This window comes from Microchirus variegatus, assembly GCF_963457635.1.
Source record: "Microchirus variegatus genome assembly, chromosome: 12".
Taxonomy (NCBI): Eukaryota; Metazoa; Chordata; class Actinopteri; order Pleuronectiformes; family Soleidae; genus Microchirus; species Microchirus variegatus.
The window spans coordinates 5,477,365-5,496,833 of NC_139813.1; the positions used below are offsets into that span (position 1 = coordinate 5,477,365).

General features: G+C 41.5%; 2 protein-coding genes across 2 annotated transcripts in view; one reads left to right on the forward strand and one right to left on the reverse strand.

Moving 5' to 3' along the window:
- Positions 1-1,170: 1,170 nt before the first annotated feature.
- On the reverse strand, positions 1,171-9,949 carry casp8ap2 (caspase 8 associated protein 2; the record flags this gene model as incomplete). Its single annotated transcript, XM_083898465.1, has 11 exons — positions 1,171-1,573; positions 2,457-2,556; positions 2,879-5,711; positions 6,163-6,652; positions 6,694-6,792; positions 6,896-7,039; positions 7,514-8,996; positions 9,197-9,312; positions 9,455-9,529; positions 9,672-9,772; positions 9,865-9,949. The coding sequence occupies 11 exons, from the start codon at positions 9,947-9,949 to the stop codon at positions 1,511-1,513; spliced, it is 5,589 nt and encodes a 1,862-aa protein (XP_083754591.1). The 3' UTR covers positions 1,171-1,510.
- Positions 9,950-12,012: 2,063 nt separating this feature from the next.
- mdn1 (midasin AAA ATPase 1) overlaps positions 12,013-19,469 on the forward strand; it is a gene marked incomplete at its 3' end in the record, with an annotated part of 64,937 nt that continues 57,480 nt past the window's right edge. Inside the window, exons 1-10 of the mRNA XM_083898966.1 lie at positions 12,013-12,114; positions 12,403-12,629; positions 14,054-14,278; positions 15,270-15,377; positions 16,274-16,466; positions 16,560-16,769; positions 17,192-17,323; positions 17,457-17,560; positions 18,920-19,034; positions 19,210-19,403. Coding sequence (XP_083755092.1) covers positions 12,019-12,114; positions 12,403-12,629; positions 14,054-14,278; positions 15,270-15,377; positions 16,274-16,466; positions 16,560-16,769; positions 17,192-17,323; positions 17,457-17,560; positions 18,920-19,034; positions 19,210-19,403 — 1,604 coding nt within the window. The 5' untranslated portion in view covers positions 12,013-12,018. The remainder of the gene's footprint in view (positions 12,115-12,402; positions 12,630-14,053; positions 14,279-15,269; positions 15,378-16,273; positions 16,467-16,559; positions 16,770-17,191; positions 17,324-17,456; positions 17,561-18,919; positions 19,035-19,209; positions 19,404-19,469) is intronic.

The window sequence follows — 19,469 nt, forward strand, 5'->3', positions numbered from 1 at the left end:
AACATACAATTTAGCAGAACTTTTCAAGATCATGGAACGCAACACTGACAAAAACAGATAATACTGCAATTATAGTCACATAATATACTTTTCTGAATTCATTTAAGTAATTGTGATTGACCATTATTAATTTTTTTGTGCTTAAATATTAAATAACACAATATTTTAAAAGAAATATTTCAATATCTGTAGATTTTTATTTTTTTGCTCCCAGAATTAAAAACAGATCAGACAATTGGCTAAAAAGGAGCATTTTTTAAGAGCCAATGTAGGTCCAACTTTTGAGAAGGCTTGTAATGGAGCACTGGAACCTTTTCTGAAGCAGAATGATCCGTAACCATGTACCAACTTTCTATTAGTTTTAGAAACAAACAATTTTTTATTTTACAGCCTCATATGTAATAAATAATGACACACCATGGTAAGTGACTAATACTGAGCAGTGTATTTTGATCATGAAATATTAGATATCCTTTTAAAAAATTAAAAACGAAAACTTCCCTGGTCTGCTAAATGGTTCTCCTGGGCACCGGCCTCATTTACTACTTTGTGACCCACTTTATGAACATTTGTAAAAATGTAATGAAAAATCAGACACTGGGATAAATAAATAAAACTTTATTTTCAGGAAAAAAGTATATACAGTATTCACAGTTTTGCATTCGATATGCTTTTCATAAGCTCTAGGATCAGTCAAACAAAAAGGCATTTAGGCCCACGGATAAAAGTTTGTATTCTACAGATACTGTAAATGTACCGTAAATGTAATCACCACAACTACCGTTTAACATATCAAGCAGCACCGCCATCTCCCAATCTTTGAATACTTCTATTAAAACAACTTCAACAATGTCAGAATTATATCAATCACAAAAACTGAAAACTACTTGATCAAGAATAACATTTACTACACTTGTCACAGACCCAAGTTTGTTTTATTGAGGAAAAAGACATGTTTAGGACCATAGGCAAAATAAACCTTGGTATTGCTGAGGCAAACATTTCTGCAAATATCTCAAATTTCTGCAGAGGCAGAGGTAGGATAATGTGTACGAGTGAATAATGAGGACCGAGTTGTATGCTTCCATGAGGACCAGACATCTGCAAATATCCAGAACTGACACTAATGTAGTGATTGAGTACAATGTTAAAAATAAAACCAAAAGTGCATCAAAAACAATAACACTGATGTTGACTGCTTCATCCTTCACGTCAACCTATCATGTAATTTCAGCTGAGGAGGTCAGTATATTGTATTGTTCAGATATTTTTCAATATCTTGATCAATCACAGAAAATGTGATCTGTCATTCAAAGAATCTGCTCTTCATGCTTCTGAGGAGCTGATGGCCAGAGAGGGGGTTCCATGTAACCCGACGAGGACATGCAGTGGCTCGTCTCTCTCCTCACTCTTGACCAGTAGCTCACTTACCTCTGCTGCTGCTGCTGCTGCTACAGAACGTGAATGAAAACAAGGACTAAACTCAAACAAAGCAGAGCAGTAGTAGGATTCAGGTGTCCATCTTCTCCTGCTTCTTAAAAAGCTTCATGAGCTGGTGAAACCTGTGAGCAATCTGAGAAAAAAGGAAAACACTTCACAGTCAATGGATGCTTCTTAATTTTTAAGATGAATGCATATCACATGAAAGCTGCTGTCAGCAAAGTTGTCTTCTGGCTAACTTCCTGTCTGTTCCCTCCTCCCTTCATGACCTCATCAACGTGTTTGCCGATTGTTACAGACGATCAGCCTACAGTGTGTTCCATTAGGAGCCGTAACTGATTTTGATGTCAGGAGAAACTTGAAGCAACCTCACCAACCCAGACGTGATTCTAATATGGCTGCCACCATACAAATACTACTATTTTTTACCATTAATAGCACTTCTGTCCCATTTGTTCCACAGTAAATCAGTCATAAACATAGTACTTTAACCCTCTTTATGATTAACCCTCTTAAGACATCAAGATATTCAGGCCGTCTGGATGTATTTTGATTATATGGCTGTAGAACTGTCTAAAAATGCGAGTGATTGCTTCTGCCCCTTTTTTCCAAGATAATTTTCACTTTCGATTTCTGGCAGTTATTCAACAGTTTAAGAATTACGTTACCGAGTAGGTGACGTCACAAACGTGTGACGCACTGGTGACTCTTGTTTGAGATTGGATGTTTTCCGTGCCATGACCTCATTACAAGTATACGGGCGCAGAGTTAAAGATAATATGTTAATATAATAAAGACCAAATTCCATTGAACACATTTTTGCCTCTTTTGCCCCCGAATTGTCCCTTAAACAGCATTGGTCATTGTCTGAAAGACAGTATTGACACTGATGTATAAAATTGCACGCGCAAAATATAGCATAAACTGTGCTAGAATCCTGCTCTAGATTATATAGATGATTAATATTTCACTGACCGCAGCTTTGACTGCAGAATAAATGTATTCATATAACTTACCTGTGATGATGGCTTATGGAGTTTCTCTGACAAAGCAGAGAATGTCTCACGTGAGGCGCCTTTTGTCTTGAGCTCGACCAGGATCATTCGATCTTCATCTCTGCAAGAGAAGGGAAGGCAATGAATGATAATCCACATCTTTACATGTAACCACATACTGCACTACAATACCTCTAAAACAATTATTATACAATGCCAAGAACTGCAGTCATTTTTTTGCTTAGTCTTCAACAAAAAGCAAATGATTGCAATGTTTTCATTTCCTCTTGAAATGTTTTAGGTGTACAGTAAAATTAAGATATGCAGGATATCAGAAATGTTCTTTACAACAATGCCAGTTATTTTAATGTGAGCCGTTACTGTTATATAACTGCATATAATGTATATAAAGCATGAGATGTTTGACAGAACTCGAGACTGACCTTGTCCATGCTATCACCACCTCGCCCTTCTTCCTGACGACATTCTTGGCCGAGAGACTGTTGGGGGACAGAGACGCTGGGGAGGACATGGACTCACGGTCTTCTCTTTTAGGGTTAGACATAGTCTCCTCTGTGCTGTCTGGCTCTGTCCTTCTGCGACGCTTTGGTTTTGATTCATCTCTGTGTCTCTTACGTTTTCTACCTCTGTCGCACTCGCTCTGGTCTTTCTCTGACGAGCTGCCCACGTCCTCCCTACTGCTGGGACTTATGTTGGACTCTGACGTCTCCTTTCCATCTCTCTCCAAGTCTGACACATGTGGCGGTGACACTTGGCTTATTTGATTAGTATCATAGCTGTCAGCAGCAGTGTGAAGAGGACTGTTATCTGACACTGCACTTTTAGAGGGAGTGATCATATCCTGTGAGTCTGTGCATGAAGCATTTGTGATACTTTTTTGATTTCGTCTCCTCATTGATTTTTGTTTTCCTTGGCGTGTCCGACTTGTGTTCTCATCAGAGGCAACACCTTCTCTGAGGGTTGTCTGGCTGATCTGCACAGAGATGCGATCAGAGCTTTTCGCACCACTGTGAAAACCTTTCTTAGACGAGGGCTCTGAGGATTTCTGTGACTCTTCAGAAACACTAAATGTTGAGGTATCTTCTTTTATGTGGGCTGGATCTTTAGATGTTTTTGAGGTTTCATCTTGAGCGATAGAGCTCTCTGGGCCTGTGGCCGCCTGACACAACTCAGAACCTTCAGCTGAGTTACACAGACTGTTCTCAGATGGCGCAGCACATGAAGACGTGCTTCCGTTTTCTGGCTTGTCACACAAATCAGCTTTTGCTTGACTTTCTTCAGTCCCAGAGTCTCCTCCGTGCTGCTGATCATCTTCCGTCAGCGTTCGGCTCAAACTTTCGTCTGCGGTGAGCGTGACGTCTGCGGGCGTTGCCGTCTGGCGGATCTTCAGGATGAAATGATCATTGGACTTTTCCATTACTAGCGCCTGCATGGGCATGTCTGGCTTGAACAGGAAAGGTGTGACATGTCCCGCTGAGGCTGCACCGCTGCTGGAGCCACAGCTGGAGTTGTCTGTGTCGAGGGCGAGATGGATGTCTTGCTCTGTGGCGTCTTCCCCGTCCAGCAGGGCGTCCTCGCTTATGTGTGCGCTGATGACACTGTCTGGGGTGGACATGATGCGCATGCTTGTCGGCTGGAGGAAGCTGAGGTGGCTGTCGGACTTAAGCGGGGATGGTATAGTGAGGGACACGGCCAGGTCTTCAGCTAGTATGGAATAAGACCTTTGTGAAGCCAAGCTAGACTGTAGAACGGCTTTGTTCTCAGACGGTAATTCTAACAAGCAGTTCTCGTCAAACAAAGCCGGATTCAGCAAGACCTGACCTTTCGACTGAGGAGACGACATCTTGCGTGGTGAAATGCTAGACCATGTTGCGATTAACTTGGAGGGGGTGGCAAATTTGCTTGGGCTCAGCAGCTTAGATGGAGAATCAAATTTAGATGGTGTAGTGATGCTGATGAGCCTCTCTCCATCCTTCCTCGGAGTACCGATGGACCAGGATGTGCCATCTCCTGCGATGCTGTTGTTTTCCAACAAGTCGGATCCCTGCAGTAGACATTTGAAGATTTCCCCCATTTGAGAGTCTCTCACCAGGTTAAACGTTAAACTGGAGGCTTGTTGTTCCGTGAGGAGCTCAAAGTCAGTTTTGTCGAGCAAAGAGCCATTTTGTGAGATGACAAAAGAGGTTGTGCTATTTTTCTCTGTAATGGAAGGGATGATTTTAGGTGGAGGGAGAATGTTGACAGTTTGTTTGTGAAGGAAGTCTGCTGAATGTGGGTCAGTGTGGCAGTCATTTTCCACATGCATTATTCGGATATCTTTGCCTCTGCTTCCGAGCCCCGTTCTGTACGGAACCACAGCAGACTGCTTGGTTGGATTCATGCTGCTTGGAGAACATTTTACTTCCTTCTTTTGAACTTCGGGCTTGTTTAATGAAGGCTGTTTTACTTCTTTCTCATTCCCACTGGGCCTCTTCTCCTCTGGCTGAGTTCTTGCTGGTTTACAAAAGCTCTTCAGTGTTACATGGATTTCTTTGATCATGCAGTCAACTTGGACATCAACAAAGTCCCATAACTTCTGCTTCAGGTCAACTGCTTGCTGCTCAAAGATCCGTTTCACAATACCGTTATTTGACACTTTGCTAAACACAGACGTGATCACTTTCTTCATATTGGACTTCAGCTCCCCTGCCTGAGTGCACATTTGACCCAAATGGGCACCTTCCACAAACTCAATATACGATTCCTGGAAATTATCCATCATGCCATAGAAGCTCTTCCTGGGGAAGGTTTTATGAAGCTTCATGTACTTTTTTCGGATCTCACTACGAACCAACTTGAATGTCTCCATTATTTCCTCTATGGTAGAAAAAGAAGCCTTGGTTGCTGCAGGACAAACTGTTTTAAAACGACTCTTTGGACTTCGAGTTGAACCACCCGCTTCACTAGTTTCCTTTGAGCCAACGCATCTTTCTTCCGATTTCCTCTTTAGAGCAAACTTAGGAGATGGTTTAATTCTGACTGGTCGGACCAACTTTGCTCTTTTGTTTGCAACAGCAGGAGAAGCAGCAGCAGTCTCATCACTTTCGCTTAAAATTTCCCCTTCCTCCAGGTCAGTGTCAGACAGACTTGAAAGTGGGTCTGATCCCTTGTCCACAGTACTGTGAGTGTCTTGGTTTGCAGGAGAACCTGGATATTTGTTCTCTTTGTTTACATCCAACTTCTTTGAGTTGACATCAGCAGGTGGGCTGAAAAAATCTGCACAGGAAAAAGAGAAAGCAAAGAAAGTTTTAGCAAATATATCTGGGAATAAGGAATAGCTCATAAATATTACAAATCACTCATTTTATAATGTATTTATAATGTCTATCTTGTGTTTATGGGATCCATAAATATAAAAAAAAATTAAACATTTGCTTTTTTTTTTTTTTAACTCCTTGGTTTAAAGCATTGGGAAACAATTCTATCCACCTAAGTTAGTCTCAACTCATAATGCAACACGGGCGGAAGTCAACTGGCCCAAAACATTGTTGAAATCATCATAGTGGCAGACGGTGGTGAAAAGAAACATCGGTTTGTAGCAACTTATCAATTGAGCCATGTACTGTGAATCAAATTACCATGTGATTAAATAAATGAGCACCAACAGTAATACACACGATTTGTCTCCCAAAATATGCAAAGTTGGGATCGAACGTTAGAACCTTACCTTTTTGAAGGCTCTTGACATGACCAGGCTTGCCGTGAATATGGCTATGACTTCTCTTAATTAGTCGTATAGGGCTCCTCAGAGGGCTAATGGCGTCAGGGATTCTCTTAAGATTGCTCAGAGTGCGCATCATAGAGTCCTCATCATGAAGCGGGGGCATCGAACTGGAAGGCTCGGCGATGCTCTCACAATTCTTTCCAGGACTGAAGTTCTTTTTTGGTGTGAACATAAAGCTGCTGGACTTTTCTGGCAGTACTGCCTCCTCTGTCGTGCTGCTGACTTTGGACACAGCAATGCAGCCGGTGGAGGAGCTTGGTTCCGCTGTGATGCTGCTGCTGTCCTTTGTGTCTTCTCCAGTCTCTTCAGTTGTCTGCGTTAAAATGTCAATGGCCTCAGGTAAACTCAGGCCTTCTTGAGGAACTGATTCCAAACTTATTGTGCTGGACACAGCATCAGTGTCTTTAGGAGGGACGTCCATGTGACAGGCACCCTTATTGGGAATGGGAGTAATTGAAGGACAAGGATTCACACCTTGCTGACAATCTTGTGGTAAAACGGTAGCAACACTCTGCTGACTTCTGGGGACATCTTCTTCAACAGGATGTTCCTTTGAAACTGAAGCAGTTGCACCTTTTTTAAATGAATCCATGGAGGGATGTTTATGTACTGATTTTGGCTCAAGCAAATGGAGGACAGATGCAGCAGATTGTGAAGTAGCCTTTTCAGGGTTTACCTTTTGTAAACCACTGCTGCTTCCATGTGTTTCACTGACAGAGTCCATCTCCTCCACTGCTTTAGATGTATCACTCTGGCTGTTGTAGACATCCTCCTCTCTTGTTTCTAGAGAACTACACTCTGGGGATTTTCGATAACTTTTCTGTAGTGGTTTTCGAGAATTTTTATCTGGCGGTTTTTGGGAATTTTTCTCTGGTGGTTTTCGAGAATGTCGAGAACTTTTCTCTGGTGGTTTTTGGGAATCTTTCTCTGGAGTTTTTTCACAACTACTAGATTCTGGCGATTTTAGAAAGGTACTATCTGGTGATTTTAGAGGGCTATTCTCTGGCAGTTTTACAGGGCTACTCTCTGGCAGTTTTACAGAAATACTTTCTGATGGTTTTTGTGAAATACTCTCTGGTTGTTTTAGACAACTACTCTGTGAAGGTTTTCCAGAGCTACTTCCTGGTGGTTTTCCAGCGCTCCATTCTGAGGGTTTTTGTGAACTCCTCTCTGGTTGTTTTTGAGAATCACTCAGTGTTGGTTTTGGTGTGACATACTCAGTACTCTGACTCTTTGCAGCATCTAGGATTTGGCTCTGTACTGAGGTAGTTTGCACTGTGTTGTCTTCAAATACTTGGCCAGACACCGTTTTGTCCTTTTCCTGGACAAGTTCATCTTTAGCACACCTCCCTTCTGTCTTTTCAGCACTCAGCTCTTTGTCTGCAGATGTTCCCACAATATCTTCACACTCTGCTTTTAGTTCACTGCTGTCCACTTCATCAATGACGCACATGTCCTCCCCAAATAACTGTGAATTCTCATCATCTGTTCCGTTTTCAGCCAAGACTTCTTCTGGTGCGGAAATGTCCTGGCTGGTGTCGATGGGCAACGCTGGCTTCTTAATTGGTGATATTGTTAGATTCAAAGTTTCCATGAAACAGAGTTTCCTGTTTGGACTGTTTTCCTTGTTGGGGCTTTTCTCTGTGTCATGTTGTTTTTTAGGTGATCTATTTAAGGCAGTGTGTTTCTTTTCCTGTCGTTCTTTACTGTGGACTTCCACTTTCTCTTTGTCTGATTCTTTTGATCTCCATTTCTCTCTGCTCTTTTTTGTTGGAGTGCTCTTATTGTGCTTTCTTCTGATTGTATCCTCACGATGCTTTTCTTCCTTCCTTTGTCGCTCTCCTTCTCTCTCCTTTGAGGAATCACTGTGTCGCTGAGCGCGTTGATTTGAGGAAACGGTTTTCCTTTCCTTGGAGTCTGCACTTCTATTACGTCCATCGCTACTCTTGACTCTTCTATGATCTCGGCTGTAGCTGTCAAAAGTACAGGCTGAGCTTTGATCGGAGTCTGATTGGGCCAATTTAGTTTTGTCTTTTTTCTTTTCTTGAGTTCTACGTTTGGAATCATCAGAAAGAGATGAAGTGTGCAAACTTTCTGGAGGGGGGCTTTTAGACCTTTCTGATCTGTGATGCCCCTCTACATTAGAGTAGCTCCTGCTTTTACATGACCTGGAGTCGTGTTTTCGTCCTGTGTCTTTTTCCGTTTTATGAGACCTACGAGTCTCGGGGGCATGACAGTCCTTGTTGAGATGTGAGTCAGTTCTAGGTCGCTTATCTGTGGATTCAGATAATTTATGACATGGATACTTATCCTCCTTATGCTTGGACTTTTGTTTGTCTGAATCATTGTGTTGATTTGATGAACTGCTGCTGGACTTGCTGACCGCCTGCCCAGTCTGTTTTTCAGTTATTTCCCAACCTCCTCTTGAAGAAGTTCTTGAATGACCGTGAGATAATTCTTTAGAAGCTTGTGTCTCAGTGCAATAGCCAGTGGGCTGAGTGGCTGAGCTAGAACTTTCTGTCCTTGAAGAGTGACGGGGATTCTCCTTTGGAGGTGACGTCAGTACACGCGGGGGCGGTGGTGGAAGACTGGAGGGTGGAGGAGGTGGAGGAGGTGGAGGAGTTGGAGGAGGCGGAGGACAGGAGGGTGGTGGTGGTGGTGGTGGTGGTAGAGGAGGAGGCCGATTGCTGGAGCTTCCCTTGAAGGACCAGTTGGAGGAAGACTGGTCTCGCTGATGATTACTGTAAGACTGATGGTAATGGGGAACCTTCTCTGACCTGAGGAAAACAAAGTTTAAACAAATGAATAATGTTTGAACATCAAATCTGATTCGCCCACAGTGGTTACAAAATCGTAAAAATTATATTCTTTGGGGGCATCATACAAACTCATAATTATATTAACTTTTAAAAATACAATATATTTATAATGAGTGACTAACTCATAAACATAATGTATACTTAAATTTTAAACTTACCTTTGATTCAACCTCTGAATCTCTGCATCTTTGCGTATCACTTCCTGTCTCGCTGTTTTTAAAAGCGCAGAGATGTTCTTTTTCAGACGGTAGTTCTCTGTGTTTAATCCTGTGTTCTGTTTGAAGGGAGAGAGTTCAAGAGTGTGGGTCAGTGCTAGTACATTTTTAAAGGAAGATTCTGATTATTTTTCCATTTTCAGGAATGAGGCTTCATGCTATTAATAAATTCATGTTTTGACCAGGGAACATAAAACAAACCTGCAGCTCCACCTGCTCCAGTCTCTTGTGCAGCTCTTTGATTTGGTTTTGAGCTGCCTGCAATCTGGATTTCAGCTGTAAACACATACAATGAAGACTTTGTGAGGTGTGTGGTCAGTTGATGACAGCCTCTACATTATTAGAACCACACTTTCTCATGAAGGCTTACACATGTTGCACACCACTGTTAAAGGCCCTCATCTATCTATCAGCTAACCTCAGTGTATGATGCATCTTTGCTCTGCTGTTCCTCTGTAACAAGTTCTTCATACAGATCCATGGACTCTTTCACCTGAGATGAATCTGGAGGTGAATCTTCTGAAATAAACCAAAACAAGACAAGAAATAAGTATCATTGAATAAAAGTCACAAAACTAGAGTATTTAATAATAAAAATAATTGTAATTTACCTGCACTTTTGTGAAAACCAACATCTAGGTCATCATAGATATCCACGGAATCTTCGTTGACAAGAGGTATCAAGACTGTGGGCATTAGAAATGTTTTACAGAAGAAATGCATATCATCAGTTATCATGTAAAGACATAATCAAACCTATAGGTGCTATTTTCATATGTTTCAGAATCTGAATGTCTTTCCGAGATGTGTTCCAGTTAAAATTAGCAATCACAAATTTTAAAAGCATACAATATACTATGGTATATTAGCCTGGATACATGTCAGCAATCCTCATTATATGCAAATATTATAATGTAATAATCCTTAATGAAACCTAAATCTAAACGAATAATAGATGTATACTCACGACCAGAAGCTTCTCTGTTCTCAGGGTTTTCCATTATTCCAAATATCTCTGGCTCAGCTTATTAAGAAATACCTGATGACAATAGAAACGGGAAACAAAAATCAATATTTGTTCACAATCTACAAATATGACCTGAAAAAAGTAGAGCTGAAATGATTAAACAATTAATAATTGATAACTAAAGTAACTACTTTAACCACCAATAAATGGTGAGTGTTTTTTTTTGTTTTGTTTTTTTAAATATACATTTGTGAACATCACTATTTCAAGGTTTGGGGAAGCACTGATCAACATTTTCATACATTTTATGAACCAAACAACTCATTTGGTGATCAAGAACATAACTGACAGATTAATCAGCTATGAATACAAACAGCTATGGTCACAATAAAGGAATAACGTACACAGTAGAGGTGTATTTACTTTACTTTACTTGTATTTACTATTGGCATTTGCATTGGTAGTGTGCGGTTATCATTGTAAAGGCTAACTGTGGTTAGCTTGACTCTCTTTGTTCATTACTGTCCAAACAAAGGCGAGAGCAAAGAACAACGTTTATAGGAGCAGTTGTCGTCAGACAGAAGCTCACACATAGAGAGCGTCCTTTTGCCTTTTACCTTAATGTCAGCTTTGGTTTTATCCTGATTAACCGCTTCATTCTGGAGTGAGTTTAGCATTAACCTGATGATTCACACCCTTAGCTCGGGCTAACATTAACATCACTGAGGCTGCTTCAGCCATGCTCCCATTTAAACACACTTCAACCTTAAAGAATGTAAAATCTCCTGACATTTGCACATGAATCAGGTGTTAACATTGACAAAGGAAATGGAACCTCTGTGTAACAATTATCATATAATGCTGAAGGACGTTTTAACTTGAATAACTCACCCGTCATTAAACTTTAACAATGCCTTTAGCGAATTTTATATAAGCTTTCATATTGAAACACTCAAGACTATTTTTACACAGTCATTATCAAAACGAAATGAACATTTCGGGTTTGGCTTGTATTTCAGTGTTACTGAACAACAATTGACCTGCCACTAGTTTACTGAATCTGTGACTGAGGGCTAGCTTGTGAAGGAGAAAAGTGTAAACATTTACATTAAAGGGCGACTGAACGATTAGCTTCTTACTTTGAATTCTTCAGTCTTACTTGTTGAAGCGTGCTGCTGTGAGCCCCTTGTTGTTTACAACCGTAATGTCGCGCCAAGACTCCACTGCACAGGAAGTAACGACATTTTCCCGCGGTCTGTCACTGGTTTGGGTGTATTCTTGCAGCTCTTCGGTTGCCCAAAAAAATCTTAGAATCAGACAATAAATACCCCAAAGAAGGTGTATTGTATCGCTATTATATCTGCTCAAACTTCCCCACGTCGATCTGACACAAAAAGAGGGCAATAAATGCGGCAAAATGTGGCAGTTAGTCCGGGGGAAAGTTGACTCTCTGGCGGAGAGAGTTGCACAGCCGTGCCGGCGTCGCTAACCGCCTGCGTCATCACTGCGCGACGTCCGGGGAAGACAGGGAGGGGAGGGGTGAGAGGAGGAGGAGGAGGGGGTTATCCAAGCCGACCCGGAAGCATTCGTGCACCACTCACATGTGGACAGGATTTAACAGCAGTAACGGGAACGTGCTTGTGCGTGTGTGTGTGTGTGTGTTGTGATACGACCTGGGCAAAGCGCGTTATGAACCCCAACATTTAATTTAACTTACAGTAAAACGGGACACCTGCTTGTTGGCGGCGCGCGCGTGTTTCCGCTGTAGGACGCTCCTCCACGCGTTACAAATGATAGCATGGAAAATCTCGAGCTGAGCCTGTCATCGCTGGGCACCATATCCAGACATATTGACAAAAGTCACAACAAGTTCAGCCAGTATCTGTCAAAACAGGTGAGATGCGCTCCTTTCTGACTTATATTGGATAAATAATCAAGTATTTACAGTGGGTTTTCACACACACGTGTTTTCTCTCTGTAGCAAACAGCACAGCATCTTGTCATGCCAGTGCTCATAATACAGTTCACATGGTTTTATACTTGTGTGTATTATCAGTGCTGGTGCTTAATAAGAAAGAGTGGTGTGTGTGTGTGTGTGTGTCTGTGTATGTGTCTGTGTCTGTGTCTGTGTGTGTGTGTGACATTAATTTCATCAATGTTTCTCTGTGGACTCTCTCCTCAGGTATGGAGCCAGCAGGACAGACACTGTATTCTGGAGTGCTTGGCTCAGCTGCTCCTGGAGAAGGATTACACCTTGCTCATTGCACGACACCTGCGTCCACTGATCTTGGACCTGCTGGAGAGGAACGCGGACAGGGTCAGATTTGGTGGCCGCATCAACCATGACCCACACGAGCGCTTGTGCGTGGCCCTCAGCAAACTCCTCAGCATCAGTCCAGATGCACAGGCGTAAGTGGATCCACTGTCACCATCTCCTGTGTTTATGTTGCATTTCACTTCAGAAAACATACATACACTGCCAGCCCAAGGTATAAGAGGACTAAGAGGCTGGTTGTGTGTTTTTTTCCCAACATATTAAAGCGGACCTAGACTGGAAGTTCCAATTAACGCTGTTTTTTTAGTGTGTATCTGCGTCATTACCTTGTTTACGAAGCCCTGAAGTTTCAAAACTAACAGTTCACCCACTGCTGAGAATGCTGTGTTTTATTGTAATCTCGGGCTCTGCAAGCTGTCTGAAAAAGCCTGGAATTGTGATGTAAGGATCCCGTCTCCTGAACAGCAGAGCCTCCGGGCATTAGGTCGGGCACATTCGGTTACGTACATTGAACCACAGAAGAAGAATAACGTCCGTTGTGGAGGTGTTTCACAGTGTCTTCTGACTCTGGGTCAAAGTCATAAAAGGGACTGCGGCGTGGAGTCGTGACGAAGCTATTTTTAAACAATATTTAAAACAATGTTTTGTTAATGAGTAGCAGTGCATCCACTGTTCCAGAGGGGGGAGCTGCGCTTCTGAGAGGCTTGCTGATTATGTCACTTCCGGGTATTGGCCAATCACAAGACAGTTGGGAAGGCTCTACGCTGCTGGCCAATCACAACACACTCTGTCTTCTGGGGGTGAGAGTTCAGTCTGAAATATCGCGCCGGAGGAGAGCGTCAGAAAAGAGAGATTTCTATCGGCTCGTTTACAGCAACTAGGAGGTTTTTGACCATAAAAACAAGTTAATGTATGTAAGTAGACCTCCATAACTAACATAGATGTGCAACAGGACCACTCTATGTGAGCTTTAAAGAAATCTTATCTTTATTAATTTGGTTTTATTTTGTAGTAGAATATTGCACATTATAAAATAATTCCTTCAATTTCAAACTATGTGCGCTCAGACCCCAACTAAGTAGTACACCTAGGAGTATCTAGTACAGGATACTCCAAGGTGGTGGGAGGAGGCTCTAAATAAAATTCTGCTGCTGGCTTTAGACAGCACTGCATACATATTTAGGGTGGTAAGAAAATATTGTTACACTAAAACATTGTCATATTTCATAGCGTGATACTATATCGATTCTCTGACGTATTTCAGCTTGTGACTTCTCGCTAGCAACATGTTTCAGCCATTTGACTTTCTTCCCCCGACTACTGCTTTCACTAGACCAACAAAACTGTATATTGATTATGCATATTCATTCAGTCATTTTCTACCGCATAAGCCAAAGTAGGGGATTCTGGTTCTCGGGGTAGAAATATCTTATCATCGCAATTGTGACTTTTTATAATCAAGTGAATGAACATAACCACACTCATGCTTCATCCCTATTATCCAGTATCTTTGCTGCCCTAACTGATTCTGATACTGATTTCTCCTCCTCTATGTTAGGTTTGCTGCTAAGTACTTCAACAGCGCTCCCCCAGTGTTTCAGAGGCTCTTCTTCACCAGCGAAGAGTCCTCAGCTGTTCACTATGGTCCGAGGAGGATGAAGATGCGCGACCTCATGGGCGCCACCCTCCGCTTCCTCCAGAGTGATTGTGCCAAGTTTCGAATGCTCTGGGACTGGAGTCCCTGCGTGTCCCAGCTGCTCACCAGTGACATCATGGTTCGAGGGTATGTACCTGCTTTCTTTCTGGATCTTTGTTAGTGTGTTACTCCTAAACGGTGAGAATATTGTTTGTACTTTACAGCTCAATGATAACATGGTATTTAGAGGCAAACCTTATACCAAATCATCTCTCATGGTAATATTGTGATAACACTTTGGAAATGTGGTAATACAGTGGTAGTCATACCATTTAACCATCACATAAGTAATAGTGTGGTAACAGTTTGGTAATGAGGTGATAATATTACAGTAGGGTTAGGGTTAGTAAGTAAATAGTATTACCGTATTTCCAAATTAATGTCTAGGAAACAGTGTATTATAACCAGTTGAAAGAATATTCTTTATGTCTGCATTGGTTTAAAGCTCCCATAGACCCGGGAGTTACAATTAATGCTGTTTTTTGTAGTGTATCTGCGCCATTACCTCATTTATGAAGGCCTTAAGTTTCTAAACAAACAGTTCAGCCACTGCTGAGAACGCTGGGTTTTATTGTATTCTCTGGCTCTGCAAGCTGTCTGAAAAAGCCTGGACTTGTGATTTAAGGATGCCGTCTCCTGAACAGCAGAGCCTCCGGGCACTAGTTCGGGCACATCCGGTTACGTACATTGAACCACCGAAGAAGAAGAACATCCGTTGTGGAGGTGTTTCACTTGCTACAATGTCTTCTGACTCTGGGTCTGAGAGCTTCAGTGAGGAGAGATTTCAATTGGCTCATTTGCAGCAACTAGGAGGTTTTTGACCATAAAAACAAGCTAATGAATATAAGTTGACCTCCATAATTCATATGTGTGATAGGACCACTCTATGGGAGCTTTAAGTAAATGATATTTTTTGATATGTTTCTTGAAAGGCAAGAAACTCAACTCAGGAAAGTAGTAAACCAAATAGATTTTTTCTGCACTGTACACTTGATTTCTTTTGTTATTTCTCACAGCAATAATAATATGGTTTTTCGTCCGTGAAACATCTTTTTGCATACAACTTTGTCTCAAACAGGTACACAGCCCATTGTTTAGCTCTGGTCTCTCACATGACTGATAACCAGAAAACCATCTTTTTGAGAAAGGTGCTGTCGAATGAGGAGATCCTGCACATGAAAATTAAGTATGTACCTCTTTATTTATTTATTTATTTATTTATTTTTAATCCAGTAATGTATGTGGAAACATTGTAATGGAAGATATTTAGTTTGACTTCTGATAGATTTAAAACACTGGTAATATTTCAGTTTGGTGCAGGGAATGATCTTTTTTAAAAGAAAAAGATAGACATCTTTGACATTACAAATTTACAGCTTTGTGTATGAAGTATTGACCGTGATGCTAATGATTTAGCAACTAGATGAGCGTTGGCACATCATCACCTCAATCAGTAACAGACTGATCCATCCACACTACAGTACAGAGCCACTTAAATGTATTTCATTTGATTTGATATTAGAAATATGTGTCTATCTTTGATCCTTCTAACTCTTTATAGTATATATAGTATTTTATGTTTTTCATTTTTATGAAACAGCAAAAACTAACAGAATAAGCCACCCCTTTCCTATATATTTTCAAGTTATTTCATTTCAAATGTTAAGAGGTTATTATGTCCAGTTTTTTATGTATTGTTCTGTGTAGCAGTGTAGCATCATAACAATAGTATCTGTGCTCATACAGAGCAGGGTGTGATTTGACTGACAGCTTAGACCAGGAGGGGGTTGTGCTATGTAAATGTGATGATTCTGTCTCTTGGCTCTCAGAAGGTGTAAATCTTTGAGGCTAAAATTCTCCCTAAAGCAGTTTGAGAAGTGCCTACATTCAAATGACCACATCTTTTGATTTACATGTGTTAGATGTTGGAAAGCTTAGAAATCACACTTTCAGAATCTGTAAATAACTCAAAATGTCCCTCGGCCTACCGCAAACGCATTATTTGCATATACTCTGCTGTAATAACTTATTTAATGCCAAGATTCTGCTGTCTAAGCTGCTTGTCTGGACTTTCCTTTTTAGAGCGTTGGAAGAAACTCAGCAGCTGGAGGTAGAAAAGGCACTGGTTTTAGCCAATCAGGGCTCAGTGATGTGGCGCCAGGAGAAAGCAAATAAGTATACCAGGGGCCAGGTGGTATCTGAGGACCTTTCGCTGAATGTTGTAGCAGTGTGTGGTGTTGTACTTCCCAGGCTCGTTCCTAGAAAAGCTGAACAGGTATTAACACTTTTATATTAACACAATATTTATATCATTATTAAGTCTTTGCTGTGAAAAACAAAGAATGATCACACTGCGCTCTGTTCATAGTTGAACCAAAAGGATCTGGTGCTGGTGGATTCAACCTGTCGCAACCTACGAAGACTGGCACTGGCCGTAGCTTCTCAGAAGCCCGTGCTCCTCGAGGGCCCCATCGGATGTGGTAAAACTGCCTTGGTAGAGTTCATGGCCACCATCACAGGTCACACAAAAGCTACAGAGATTCTCAAGGTCCAGCTCGGGGACCAAACTGACAGCAAGGTGAGAGAGCAAGAGAAGAAGAGATGATTTTCAGCCCTATAAATCCAGCTGTCGACAAGTTTAGCAATTCATAGCCAATAAACTCCCAATCGTCCTATAATCAATATTCAGCAGTTGTTCAGTGAAATATTTCCAATTTTAAGTCTGTTACTTCTCAGGCCACCTCAACCAATTGGAGACCAGGTCAGGGAGACATAAAGTAAAACCTGAACAGGAATACAAGACCTTTTTTCTTTTTTTCAAAATACAACAGACAATACGCCCAGTTCAGACCTGGTGTTTACATCTGTCCTCACTGATCAAATCACATGTGGACAGTTAACTCTTCACACCTGGCATTGAAATGTGTTGAAATGTGTTCTGGATGCATCACCTCTGATCGGAGTTTCTGAACATATTATGTTCATGTGTTCGTGTTCCAGATGCTGCTGGGGATGTATCGTTGCACTGATATTCCCGGGAAGTTTGTGTGGCAGCCAGGAACACTGACACAAGCTGTGTCCAAAGGCCACTGGATCCTCCTTGAAGACATCGACCATGCACCCCTGGATGTGGTGGGTTCAAACTTGTCTTGATCTGCATAGAATTGCAGCTTCAAATTTTTTCTCTATATATGTTGAATTTTTGTACCAAACTGTCTATAACAGCAGCAAAATCCACAACAGTACTGAAATATTCTGCTTTCAGATCTCTGTGCTTCTGCCTTTAATGGAGAATAAAAAGCTGATGATCCCAGGAAGGGAGGATTGCATTGATGTTGCACCTGGGTTTCAGTTCTTTGCAACAAGAAGGTACGGCTATGACGTCTAAATGTCGATCTGTTCAAGCACAGAAATGATGAAGAAACTACAACATTGCTCGACTTGGTTCAAAAAGCAAATATCACAAGAGTAATAGATGGAAGTAGCAATGAAAATGCGACCATGATTTAACAGCTCTCAAGAATTGCACCATCTGTGCTTAGCTTGGTGAACTAACAGTGGATGGAAACATGTAAATGTGCATTTTCTTTCGCCAAAATGTTTGAAAATTTGGCTAAAATTAACATTTTCATTTTTTTATTTACTTTCTTACCTAATGGTTTGTACATAATTGTTCCATATCTTTCAATCTTTTATTTAAATGTTACATTTAGATCTTTAGATCACCGAATTTCTTATAACTTCATGTATTGTCAGGTGTTTTAGCAGGAACTTAGTTTTGGACTTGTGATGGAAGTAGTTCTGTGATCAGAAAAGCATACTAACTTAACATCGCTGGACGGTGGACTGAATGCGTGTAGCGTCAGGTACAAATTTTGCTAACATTTACGTCCACTCATTAACTTGAACTGTGTAAGGTAATGTTGGCAAACATAATTCCTGATATTGTGAATTCATTATTTGCTAAATACTCTTGGTAACCTCTGTGCAGTGTAGAACATCTCTTTAAAAGAGCTAATAAAATAGACATAATTGATGACCTTACAATTAGGGATGGGAATTTCTCTTTTTTTTTTTTTTTTACATCAGCAGCAACAGCAGCAATGCGGGGGTGTAAACTATTCTACACTGTACTACTTCATTTTAGGCTCAAAAACATGGCTGTAATGTCCATTATTGACCATCAGAACGGCGATAATAAAAATGAGGGGCAAAAAAAAGAAAAAAAAGTGGACAATCCGCTGGAACGCGTGTCGCCACTCGCCAGACGGCTCAGGTTTTTGAACCTGCGCTCGTTAGGTGTCCACCAGAGTGAAGTACAGTGATCCTGACTGGATGAGATGCCGTCTTCATTTAGCGCCTGTGTAATGTCCCCACCCCCGTCCTAAACTTAAGCGCAACCTCGTTCGCACTGCACGCACGCACACACACACACGCTTGGACGCGCACAGCCACTGGAGAGAACGAGCCGGTGACGTGCGCAACATCGTGTGAGAGCGCAGAGAGTCTGGACAGCAGGATGACCTTTACGTGCACAGCTTCTTTAACCTCCATGGTCGTGAACTTTACGTGTTTGTGACACTTCGACTTTTTTTCCTATACATTTTTTTGTCGAGGTGCGCACGTGTCGATTGTCCATCGATTTGTCGACAAAAAAAGTCCCATCCCTACTTATTATTTTGATGTAAAAAAAACAAATAACTAATAATTGGTGCTTGTAAATTGCAGGATATACTGCAGTGGTGGCAGCTGGCACAAGCCACAGAACTCTCACGCAGCACTGCTAGACAAGTACTGGACCAAGCTGCAAATGGGCAACATGACAAGAGAAGAGCTGAAGAAGGTGTGTGTTCATACTCTTTCTCATCAATTTGTTCTAAGTTGATAGTCTCATCGTTTATTTTATTGTCACAAAAATCTTATGTCATGTTGCAGTCACTGCTGACTGTAATGTCTTTGTGAGTGCAGGACTCCCACTTGTCTACCCTCAGCTCAAACTGATGTCTCTGTCCCTGTAGGTGCTCATCAGCAGGTATCCTGGGTTGACCAATGTGGCAGATCGTCTCCTGGATATCTACTGTCAGCTGACTGGTGAGAGGCACACTGAGTCAGACACAAACAGCCTCCAAACCCTCACGCCCAGCGACGACACCCAGCAGCACAAGACTGAGAGCAAAAGCACACAGCTGGAGGGGAGAGCTCTGTCACTGAGGTCAGACCAGCACCTACTCTACTCACTCGCTACCCCCTTTTGTTTGTTTGTGTGTTTTCAAGTATG